This window comes from Salmo salar, chromosome 16 (assembly GCF_965601325.2).
Source record: "Salmo salar chromosome 16, fSalSal1, whole genome shotgun sequence".
Classification (NCBI taxonomy): Eukaryota; Metazoa; Chordata; class Actinopteri; order Salmoniformes; family Salmonidae; genus Salmo; species Salmo salar.
In genome coordinates, this window is record NC_138306.1 from 72,880,433 (window position 1) to 72,892,775 (window position 12,343).

Genomic DNA, 12,343 nt, shown 5'->3' on the forward strand with positions numbered 1-12,343 from the left:
TTGTGTACCAATCATTTAAACCAAAACTAGATTTCTGACACCAGTAAAATATGTTTAAGTGATTTTGAATGTAAGTCATTCTTTAGACATTAACAACACTGCTCAGTCATGGTTTAATTAATGCAGGGCAGACAAAGCCATCTTGATGCTTGGTGATAACAAGAACATACAATGAGCAGTTAATGTACATTTTCTCACAAAAAGCAGTGTCATATCTGGTTACAACATGAAAGGTAAAGCCAAATGAACTACAGTAATTGCCTTTGACTTGTTGCACATCGAATATTTGGCTCATTGGCGTTTTTCTTTATTTGAACTTGTTCTGACAGCTCGACCTCAAGGGAAGAATTAATGGTTGGATTAAACCATAGACATGGAGTCAGATCACGGGTAGTGCCATCTCCACTTTCAAGTAGTTCATTTTCTTCTACGAGTCGGCAAACAAATGGAAAGGGTGCATACAGCCAAGGTTGGTGATTTACTGCCACCTGCAGTTATGGAGTGTTCAATGGGTGACCCCTCCCGATGACCTGGATGGAATTATGTGATCCTTCCTTAACCCATAGGAAGTCCCACCCTGCTGACTACTTCAAAATGGTGAAAGGCCTCAATGGCACTGCCCATGCTAAAACAGGCTTTTGGGCACTACAGTCCATCTCTGGATGAACCCATGTCAGTCCGTGGGCAGCGTATACAGGTGAGTCAAATAAGGCCTTGGGGGTGGATAAAGAGCATGTCACACAGGGTTGCCAGTTCAAATCCAAATTAGACTTATTTTCCAACATACTTAGAACTGAAATGTGATTTCAGTTATAAGTCTAAATATGTGGAAAAAAAACAAGTGGTGCAGTGCACTGGGACAGGGATCAGGTGGTCACAGGTTCTTGATGAGGCCGGAGGTTTGAAGCCTGGTGTGTGTTTGATTTTTTTTAACCCAGCCCTAAACTTAACCAATCACATTTGTTTCTGCCCTCAGAATTAGATGAAAGGAAAACTCCAATCTGTAACAGAGTAAATGTTATTCTAGTACAACATGAAATTCTCAGTCTGGTGTTCTAGAAATTACAATGACTGACTATTTGCATCATAGTGTAGGACAACTCATCACATCTGACTGAAAGATTATGCTTTTCCAACAAAACAAGGACACAATGACAACCAAATGTTAATGAAGAATACAAGCCAATACTATATTTGATAGGCATGGAGAAGTAAAGCTGATATAATACAAAAGAACTGATAAATCAAGCTAAAAAAAAATGGTACAAGAACACTTGAATAAAACATGGGTATTTTATGGGTCCGTAATAAACTAAGAATTATAAGGCATTTACAAACAGTACACACTATTTATAAATCATAGTGTATATATTTCCTTAAATATCCTGTGTTGTCAGTTTATTCTTTTACCAGGTACTGCTGAAATATCAAGCCCATCTTTTTAGGAGAAATTACACTGGTCACTCAAAATATGTATAAATAGCGCTCACTTTAGATTAGGGGCTGCAGAAATACAACTAATGTTTAGTAAATGGGTTATAAATGTGGGAATAATGATTAATAAATGGTGAACACACTTTATAAATGCCTTAAATGGTTTATTACAGACTATTAAAATAAAGTGTTAACAAAACAGTTTGCTGAACATGGTTCAGAGTATTTCATGTGTCATAAGCACAATGCCGTGTAAAGGCATTACTTTTTGCCCTCACTGACACACAGTGCCAGAGAGAAGGTTCTTCGTTACAAAATAAAAAGTTGTATTTTTTTTAACCAACCCACTGCATATTTCAGGCAACAGTTTACCCATTTCATTTCACCTAGCTGGCCACATGGGTTCAACCCAGCCTAGGCTATTCTCCATCCCAAAAAAAGTCAGAATACCTCACGAAAGACGTAGCCAACCCACCTTTTTTCATGTATCTAATTTGATTAATATTCCTAAACATGTCTAAAAATAATCAAATGTTGCCCGGAATCTCATACAGTATTATTCAAAATGCACCAGCTATATATAAACAGCTTTTCATGAATCGATTAAACACCTACAGAGATATGTACAGGTATATAATCCTAAATTAACGATACAATTTGTATCAACAAAGAAAGCCTTTTTCTGTCTACCATGAATTGTGCCGGTAACTGTAACAGATTGTCAACATCAAGCCAAGTGCTCCGAGCCCTTCGGATAGGTCTTCAGGGAAAACAACCAAAGGGAATTGACTTGGGATTTGAGCTCGAGTCTACTGTGTCTGCAGCAGCTGCAGGCGGAGACAAAACGAGTGGCCAGAGACGTCACTTACTAAAACTAAGATGGACAACAAGACAAGGTCGACGAACGTGCCCGTCTCTACAACTACTGCAAGGTACTTAGACATTCTCTCAAGTGAGAAGACTAACTCAGCCACCTACTATCACAACAACAGGCACAAACAGCACTGAAAAACAGAAAACTAATAAATTAGACATACAGATATACAAATGTTGCATATCCCCAACAACCAATATTCTGTTGATAAATGGTCATCAATTTGGGGGTGAATATTTACAAATGGAGTAGAAAATATAGCATAGAAGTAAGACTAGGCATATAATCAGAGCCCTCGGATTACATTTCCAAAGTGATTTTAAAAATGTTTCAGATGTGGTAAACAGCGGAGAAAAAGTGATTTGTGAATCAACGCACATCCTCACCTGCACACGATTAACACTAAGTTATCCACAAACAAATGTACAGTCAAACAAATTCAAACCCTTATATTGTCAAAACTACAACTAAGTGTTGTTATGAATAGGGTAGAGTAGTAGGCTAGCTGGACTCAGAAGCTGGACTGGGACTTCTCAGCCAGGATGGCAGCAGCTAGCTGCTGGGCGTCTGTCACGTCGGGGTTCCTTCCCATAACCCGGCCCACCAGCTCAGAGGGAAAGATGTTACACAGGTTGAGGGAGACCTTCCCCCGCACCGGCTCAGGGCGGGGGGGCTCCTGCTGCATGTGGTTGGGGGGCATGGACGGGCGGGATGGCTAAGAGGAGTAGGGTGGTCTGTCCCCATGGAGATGTGTGTCCCCAGCCTACATCGTGGGTCTCTGGTAGGCCTCATAGCGGGACTGAGGGGGTTGGCTGCAGTAGGGATCCCAGGAGAAGGCTTTCCTGGGGTGCAGCGCGGAGCGTTCGTAAAGCCGGGAGTCTGACAGCGTCTCCAGCCGCGTGTTGGCCAGGCAGCGGCCCAGAGGGGAGCCAGCAGGGTAGGGGCCGGACTGGGACACAGAAAGGTAGTCTCCAGGGCAGCTGGAGTGGGCGCCTATGGCCTGGTGCTGGAGGGGAGGGGGTACAGAAGGCGCTTCAGGTGAGGGTCAGGGGGCTCATCGTGGGGGAAGCTGTGGCCCCGTGACAGGCTCTGGTGATAGCCATGGAGGGCAGAGGTGTGAGTGTGGGGGGTGGCGTGGTGTGGCTCGAGCAGGGGGGCAGAGTGTTGAGAGTACAGGCGGTTGTGTTGATGATGATGGATGTATTTGTCCAGCAGAGGGCCCGGGCAGCACAGACAGGAGGCTCTCTCTCCGTACGTGTCAAAGCCGCTGCTGCCACAGTCTGACGAGCCCAGCAGACGCAGGTCCGTGTCCAGCGGGAAGGAGCACTCCGGACTCCTCCGTGCTGCCAGGCCAGAGTGGGCCGGTGTCACTGAGTAGTAGCTCAGATCTGGAGGGTCACAGCTGGAGGAGTAGGGGTCAGGGTGGGGGGGCGGCAGGGTCATGTAGGGTGTGTCCCTGCCCAGGCTCGGTGGCTGTTCCTGGGGGTCGCTGAGGGCAGAGGAGGGGGGTCCTCCAGGGGCAGGGGAAAAAGTAACACTCCCACTACAGAGGCTGTTGCGTGTCTCAGCTTGTCCTCTGCCTCGCCGTAGGACAGCGCCCGGATGCTGGGGTCCCACTGCCTTTTGGGGACAGAAGCTCTCTTGGTGCCCATCGCTACATTGTTGGGCACGCTGTGGCTCTTCACCAGCCCGGCCAGCCTGGCCCTTGGCGCTAGTAGAGGTGGCAGAGGTCTTGGCGCTGGCACGCAGTTCGTTCCACAATAACCTAACGGACAGAGTGAAGAGAAGGAAGCCTGCACAGACTAATAACCTAAAACACAAGGCCAAATCTACACTGGAGTAGCTTACCAAGAAGACAGTGAATGTTCCCGAGTGGCCAAGATACAGCTTTGACTTCAATCTATTTGAAAATCTATGTCAAGACCTGAAAATGGTTGTCTGGCAATGATTAATGAATGAATGGGGAAATGTTGCACAATCCAGGTGTGGAATGCTGTAAGAGAAAGACTCACAGCTGTAATCGCTGTCCAAGGTGCTTCTACAAAGTAGACTCAGGGGTGTGAACATTTATGAAAATTAGATTTCTGTATTTCATTTTCAATAAATGTGCAAACATTTCTAAAAACTGGTTTTCACTTTGTCATTACGGGATATCGTGTGTAGATGGGTGAGAATTTGTTTAATCTATTTTGAATTCAGGCTGTAACAAAATGTGGAATAAGTCAAGGGGTATGAATGCTTACTGAAGGCACTGTATATCTAGATCAAATTCAGACTATCCCAATAGATTATTCTTTTCAGTATGAAGTGAAGCACAACTTGCTACAACCTCCTCACGATTTGTTATTTTTCACTAAACTGTAAAACCAGAATAAACTAAATGTTTAAACAAAAATTTGCACAGTCAGTGTCTCATAACATACACCCTTTGGTGGTCACGCTTTGGGGCTCTCACGGGGCCCCAAAGCCCCGTGAGAGCCCTATAAGAAAGAGAAACGAGTCACACAGGTGCGGTGAGACAATGTGTTCAAAGGTGACCACTCCACTGGTGAAGAGACAGGCCCTTGGTCAAACACAAATCACTACACATTCCAAGGGAAAATTACACAAAGGCCTAATTGGGTACAGCTAAATACTAACATATTTGATGTCATTACAAAACGCTCATGGCAACTTGTTTTCTTAAAACTCTTATAATTCCGTCAGAAGACATTTGACATAAGCCTATTGAAATTCTGCATTGAAACAGACTACATGGTTTAATGGGAAAGATAGGTTAAATAGTTAGGCCTAATATCTCCACTTACCCTGACCTCAGCAGAACATCCAACAGCCAAACCTCAGTAAAATGTCCTTAAGGAAATAACTTGGTTCATTCCCCCATTAGAGAAAGCATTTAGAAGTTCATAGATCCCTGCTCAACAGAGCAAAAAATTTAGTATTTCACGTTCCATACGCTTCCTACTCTTCAAACCCAAAATCCAAGGATAGCGTGTTTATCATAAGGCACAGTTTTTTCCCAAGCCAGCCAGGCAGGTTGAACAATGAGTGGCTCAACAGATGGAGCTACAATGTCGACCATTCCTCGGATAGACACTGGCTGCCTGGCTCCACCAATGGGAGTGCAGTGACCTCACAATGAGACACACAAACGCAGGCGGGCAGACGCATATGAACCCAGTCTCCTATAGGCATGCGTAGACAGACTGGAGACACACACACACACAGCCCTTGTCACTCTGAAATGGACTTCCCTGTGTGACCAATGAATCAACGAGGGGGTGTATGGTCAATAATAGAAGCAGACAAAGGGAGCCATGCAGGCAGCTGCAACATGAGGCCAGTGTTACTAGAACACAGGCCTGGGGTGAGGAACACCTGGCTAGCTGGGGAACTGCAGCCACTCTAACCCCTTTGTTTTTGGCTTGGTTGGGGTGAGGGTCAGGGTTACACACTTCTGCTGGGGTAAATCATGTTAAAAGCACTGCATGTCCTTACAGAGAATGCAAGAGGGGAGGGGGGAGTCGCAGTGGGGTGAAAGGGGACAGGATGGGCATGTAGGGTGGGCTGGAATGAGTATGAAAAGGGGGACCTTTTTGTTGCGGGCGGCACACTTTAAGGGAAATGACTTCGAAGCACAAAGAATTAGTTTAGTTCCTGAACTTTAAGTTGGGATAAACACTGCATGTATTTAGGCTAGAGAAAACAAAAGCAAGTTTAAACGGAGTTGGTAGCACTGGACATAACTTTTTTTTTTAACAAACAAAAGTAAAATGCCCCCAACTGTGACTTGTTGTGTTAGTTGTGTTTCAGCACTCAGTATTACCATGGCTGTGTAATAGAACCACAGCAGCTGAGGAGAGCAGAGTAGCCTGGGCAGATGTTTGAGGGCTGGAGGCAAAAGAGTAAAGCTGACCCATGGTACTGTATAACAGTCTAACAACACCAGGAATCTTCAACGAACTAACTTCAGCCACGGGCCAATATCTTCTTAAGCAGATGGTCGGGGGCCCAGAACATAATTACAAATAATTTGTAGACTGCAAATTGCCCACAAGAAGTCCAAACAAATGTGTTTCACTTTAACAATCATTTCAAACTTTGCTTACGATCAAATTCGGCCCCCGGGCCACTAGTTGGGGAACGCTGCAGTAGCCCTTTGACCGTAAGCTGCCAGCCAATCTCTGTTACAGCGGCTTAGAGACCATCTGCCCCCTCGGCTTAAAGTAAACAGGTGTCTTTGCAGCAACAACTGCTGGAAGTCCACCTATACCCCGATTTGCATTCTCAGGCCACAAATAGCTGGCATTCCTCAAAATGGCAGCAGGTCTTCAACACAGCACTCCAAACAGTTTCAACGGTTAGACGAAGATTTTGTTTCAAATGTTTTTTTCAACTCAGGAACAGGCCTAGGGCAATAGGCCTGAACTACGCAAATTAGGGTTAAAAAGACAAGTAGCGAAGTAGAGAGTCAGGGAAAGTTTTACTAGAAGACCCTGCGCTACCACTGTCAAAGGGAGCAGAAGAGTATGGCCACCGTCATAGAATTAGAATAGTAATTTAATAGCATCTAGCATTTATTTGACCCCACTGGCCTCCACATCACCACTGACCTCCAGTCAACATACACTGTCATGTTCAGTAGGCACAAAACAGGAGGAAAGTTCAGGAAATGTTTAGAAAATTATTTTTGCCCCAATAAAAAAAACAGGTTTAATAATTTTATCAGTTTAATTACTTTTGACCACTGATGACTACTTTTGACCGGCTGCCTCCAGCTTTGGCAGAGGGCCAGGTCAGTGAGGAGCAGTAGCAGGAGTGTTGTGGTCCATGGGGGCAAGGGTGAGGACCTGGAGGCAGGCAGGAGAAAGGGAGAGACCCTCATGGGACGGGGCCAGCTGTTGGGCCAAGCAAACCCATTGCCCAGGCCAGGCAACTCCCCGGTCAGTCAGCCCGCCCAATTGTGAATGGTGGCTTCTGTTAAAAAACATCAAAATCTTTCATGAGGCCTCCATGCTCATGTCTGGGGTGCAGGTGCCCCTCTCTCTTACAGCTGAATGGACAAGAGGAGACAGTGTTAGTTGACAGCTGCAAAATGATACCGTTTGTAGATTACCTAACTAGTTAGCTAGCGTTGACAGGATTAGACCGCCTGCGGCATTGCTGCTTCCTTTTTAAGTTCGACGTGCAATTCATACCAAGCATCATGACACAGTCAGAACCACCAGTAACATCGTCCAAGCTAGCTACATACAAACGGCTAGTCAAATGTATGGCTCTTGTACGTGTGGCCCAAACTTGAACATTTCTTGTCATGATGCAGTTCACCTGCTGATGCTTGACATAAACATCCGTCTCGAGTTGTCTGGGAGGGAGATAGAGCAGACAGGCTAGGCTAGAGCAGACAGGGTAGGCTAGAGCAGACAGGCTAGGCTAGAGCAGACAGGCTAGAGCAGACAGGCTAGAGCAGACAGGCTAGAGCAGACAGGCTAGAGCAGACAGGCTAGAGCAGACAGGCTAGGCTAGAGCAGACAGGCTAGGCTAGAGCAGACAGGCTAGGCTAGAGCAGACAGGCTAGGCTAGAGCAGACAGGCTAGGCTAGAGCAGACAGGCTAGGCTAGAGCAGACAGGCTAGAGCAGACAGGCTAGAGCAGACAGGCTAGAGCAGACAGGCTAGAGCAGACAGGCTAGAGCAGACAGGCTAGAGCAGACAGGCTAGAGCAGACAGGCTAGAGCAGACAGGCTAGGCTAGGAGCAGTGTGTGGTACAGGGTCATCTTGTGGTGAGCTGACAGAAGTACACGTCTTTAATTAGTCTTTAATTAAATGGGTTACATTTTGGAAATGTCATGCAACATTTACTTGGGGTTCTTTTACATGGTTTGTATAAATGTTATCATATTTGGAACACTTAAAATACAATATCTCCATAATGTTTCTTAGGCTCAGATTAAATTTGACATTCAATTTGTTTACAGCCACCCATATATTTTACACAATAGAGAAGACTGAATGCTTTATGTTAAAGTGTTACAAAACTACCCCACGCAATTTAGTAAATTACTTAGGATTTTATTCAATGGAAAAAAGACCTTGAGGAAAATACAATAATTCCCATAATACACAGAGGGCATAAATTAGAGTAGCATGGTAGAAACACTTGAGGAAAACATGTCACCTGGCACCTGGGCAGCAGAGAACCTTGTCACAACGTTGCTGCAACATTGCCACAGCCAAGGGCACACTGCTGTGTAATCCAGGAAAATCAGTGATTTAAACTCAGAATTTTGTCATTTTTGAAAAGTGAATGAACAGAGGTCGAGGGTTATTCCTGTACATGAACCTCCAAATGATACAAAAGCTAAAAAAAAGGGAGAATTGCCCTAAAACAAACCATAAATATTTATATTGATGCACATTGGTTTAACAAAACATTGCCTCTGTAAACATTTTCAACATAATGTGTGCATTAATTTTTAAAAACCACTGCAGTCGCATAATTATAAGGGTAATAAAAATGACAAACTAAATCTAGTTGTTAAAAATGTTAGCGATACTTTCTGTAGTGGTTTGTAACACTGTTAAAATGTGTGACTTGTGCCATCTTGGCATTGCACCGCGTTTCACAGATTTGCAGAGGAAAAAGCATCTCATTTCTAAATTCTTACAGGCCTCTTTAGAGAGGCCTGGAATCATCGCACCCAAACAGGATGTGACAGTCCACTGTAAGAGGGTCAAGCTTTGGAGGGACATGTAACCCTAGAGACATTATGATTTCCATTCTTTAAAAAAAACGTTTGTCCATACACATACAAAACAATCTAACCGTGGTGCCAGTATCTCAGAAGACAAGGACAGTGGAGCTCCTCCACGCACCTTCAGACTGGCACCCAGGCTAACCAGGAAACATTAGGACAAACAAGTGCAGTCCCATTTCTCACTAGTTGGATCAAGAGGCGAGAGGAAAACAAAGGAAATAAAACCAGGAGCTGCTGGGGGTTTGGAAAAGCTTCCAGGTTGTTGTCATGTTGCTTTAAACCATAGCATACTACTGCCTGGACTGGGACAGACTGCACAAAACAAAATGTCCCCTTCTGCCAGAGTCGAGATACTAAAATAATGCAGACAGGCTGAGGGGGGTGAAGCTACCCGACTATGTTAGTCTGTTGGTATTAAAGAGTCCAACATCGAATTACAACGATTTCACAAATGTATCAAAATGGGGACCATGCTGCTTCATAATAGGTTTTACATTTATTAATTCAATCTCACTCAAATGTCAGACTTTGATACATTTCCTGTAGGAGTGATGAGCAAAACCTAATGCATTTGTCACAACAGATTGTACAAGTAGCCACAAACGTAAACCTGAATTCAGTGGAGGGGCCCATTAAAATGATAAACAAATCGAAAGCTGTGGTTGCTGATACATTTGGATATGTTGTGGATTTTAATGCTTCATCTACAAATCTTTAAGGTATATTTAAATCTTGACACTTGTTCCATTGAATACCCTGGTCATCATGCTACCAAATGCTGGGTTAAAGTCAAAACTCATGACCCAGACCGTTTTCTAGAGTCTACTGTACATATCAACCCATTCACAGTTCTTCCAACACAACCAAGGAGAGGCAATGTGGCACGTTAAAGTCGAGGGAGGCTGGAAAAGACCCTCAGGAGTATATGGGACTGGAAAGGCCCCTATAAGGTTGCAGTGTCCTATTAAGGGTTAAGTCCACGTCTTTTATGAAACTTCTCTCTATACTTTAACCCTGTCTTTAACCTTTATCAAGAGGAAGGCCGGAGTGAAAAAGAGACAACAAAAAAAAGTTACATTTTCAATGTCAAGCACGACACATTTGAAAATGGAACCATGTGGTGTCAACGGCACGTCAGTCAGAGGAACTGATCTAAGAAACGCTCAACACAGAAGCTGACCTGAACATGACCTGGACTAAACACAATAACAAACTACTGTATGACCTTTCACCTGTCTGGTGCTATAAGGTCCCCTTCCTCCGCAACAGTCTCTCATCTTTTGTTATTTTCCTCCCTTTCGATCCTCCTCTGTCACACACACACACACACACACACACAGGCCCCTCTCTCTTCTCCCAATAGAGAGACATTAACATCTACCAGTGTTTTGAATAAGTCGGGCTCAGATCCCTACTCCCATTGGTGCAGGAGGGAAGGGAAGGCTCTAGTAGGGTTTGGGGGCCGAGAACGTCTGTTGTCAGAGCAGAGTGGCCAATGGGCATGATAACAGCACTACCAACTGACAAACAAACACAGTCCCATCAGCCTATAGGGACCCTGTGGCCTCCCCTTCATGATTTCAGTCCGTTTATCGTGCAATTGTCTTTTCTTATTTGAAACAGGTGAAATTCTAGGTAACGCGCCGCCTCAGAGCTCAGTGAAGCTCGGTACTCCAGTTGTACGTCAAGTTCAAGATAATCGTTGTGATGAGTCATCATTATGATGGTAATAAACTGAGGGGTGCTGTCTTCATGCTGCTGGGTGTGTGTGTACACTACCAGCTAAGCAGGGAGGTACGGCCCAGGGTCATGAAGTAGACCTGGCTGGAACCTCCAGAGCGCACCGACGCAAAGAACACCTGCAGGACAAAGACAGTGTGAGAGAGAGAGTGTGTGAGTGTGAGAGAGTAGCTTCATTGTCAACATCTCTAAGCGAGTAAGCAAAGAGTGTGTGTGTGTGTGTGTGTGTGTGTGTGTGTGTTGTACGCAGAACTCACCTTGTCGTTCCTCTCACACAGGAACTTGAGTCTCTGGGCTCTCTTGTGCATGAAGACCCCGTCCAGGTGTCCCGTCTCCACAGACCTGATCTCTATGGCCTTCTCCCCCCAGCCCATGATCTGGTTAGACCTAATGTAGGCTACACACACAGATGGACAATCAAGTTAGTAAGAACGTGTGTGTGTTTATTGCAAAGAACTTTTACTTAAATGAAAGGTATACAACTTAGTTTCACCACAAGCCACTCCTGTGTGTGTGTATATGTCTTAAAACATGTTCAGTGTGTGTGTGTGTGTGTGTGTGTGTGTGTACAGTGCATTCGGAAAGTATTCAGACCCCTTCACTTTTTCCACATTGTTATGTTACAGCCTTATTCTAAAATGGATCTACACACAGGAAACCTGGCACCATCCCTACAGTGAAGCATGGTGGTGGCAGCATCATGCTGTGGGGATGTTTTTCAGCAGCAGGGACTGGGAGACTAGTCAGGATTGAGGGACAGATGAACTGGGCATAGTACAGAGAGATCCTTGATGAGAACCTGCTCCAGAGCCCTCAGGACCTCTGACTGGGGCAAAGGTTCACCTTCCAACAGGACAACGACACTAAGTACACAGCCAAGACAACACAGGAGTGGCTTGGTCTCTGAATGTCATTGAGTGGCCCAGCCAGAGCCCCAACTTGAACCCAATCTAACATCTCTGGAGAGACCTGAAAATAGCTGTGCAGTGACGCTCCTCATCCAGCCTGACAGAGCTTGAGAGGATCTGCAGAGAAGAATGTGAGAAACTCCCCAAATAATGGTGTGCCAAGCTTGTAGGGTCATATCCAATAAGACTCAAGGCTGTAATCGTTGCTTCAACTGTAAAAGGTGCTTCAACAAAGTACTGAGTACTTACGGAAATGTGATATCAGTTTAGTATTTTTTATAAATCTGTTAATTTCTAAAAACATGTTTTTCACTTTTTCATTATGGGGTAGTGTGTGTAGACTGATGAGAGGAAAAAACGATTAAATCCATTTTAGAGTAAGGCTGTAATGTAACAAAATGTGGAAAAAGTGAAGGGGTCTGAATACTGTGCGTCCCAGTGTGTGAGTGTTACGTACCCACTGAGGTGGGCATCTCGCCCCACTGCAGCACCACGTCTTTGGTGATGCGTCCGTAGGTGTTGACGTAGACACCCTCATCCTCGTAACACACCAGCAGCTCAATGCCATCCGTGTTGGGCAGGATGATGATGGCATGGGACTGGATATTGGTCTGGATCTAAAGGGGTAAG

The 12,343-nt window shown here is 44.8% G+C and overlaps 2 protein-coding genes across 12 annotated transcripts in view; both read right to left on the minus strand.

The window, feature by feature from the left end:
• Positions 1–1,165: 1,165 nt before the first annotated feature.
• Positions 1,166–5,424, minus strand: LOC145861131 (putative ribonuclease ZC3H12C). The gene is made up of 2 exons (XM_082962873.1): positions 5,116–5,424; positions 1,166–4,073 (listed from the first exon to the last, which is right to left on the minus strand). Exon 2 carries the CDS (start codon positions 3,749–3,751, stop codon positions 3,302–3,304), a length of 450 nt encoding a protein of 149 aa, XP_082818999.1. The 5' UTR covers positions 3,752–4,073; positions 5,116–5,424; the 3' UTR covers positions 1,166–3,301.
• Positions 5,425–8,358: 2,934 nt separating this feature from the next.
• LOC106574534 (mitogen-activated protein kinase kinase kinase kinase 4) overlaps positions 8,359–12,343 on the minus strand; it is a 45,165-nt gene continuing 41,180 nt past the window's right edge. For all 11 annotated transcript variants that reach the window (XM_014150483.3, XM_045697679.2, XM_082962878.1 and 8 more), the window contains 3 exons: positions 12,171–12,330; positions 11,063–11,202; positions 8,359–10,924 (listed from right to left, as the gene is read on the minus strand). In XM_014150483.3, the coding sequence (XP_014005958.1) occupies positions 10,841–10,924; positions 11,063–11,202; positions 12,171–12,330 (384 nt within the window). In that variant the 3' untranslated portion in view covers positions 8,359–10,840. The remainder of the gene's footprint in view (positions 10,925–11,062; positions 11,203–12,170; positions 12,331–12,343) is intronic.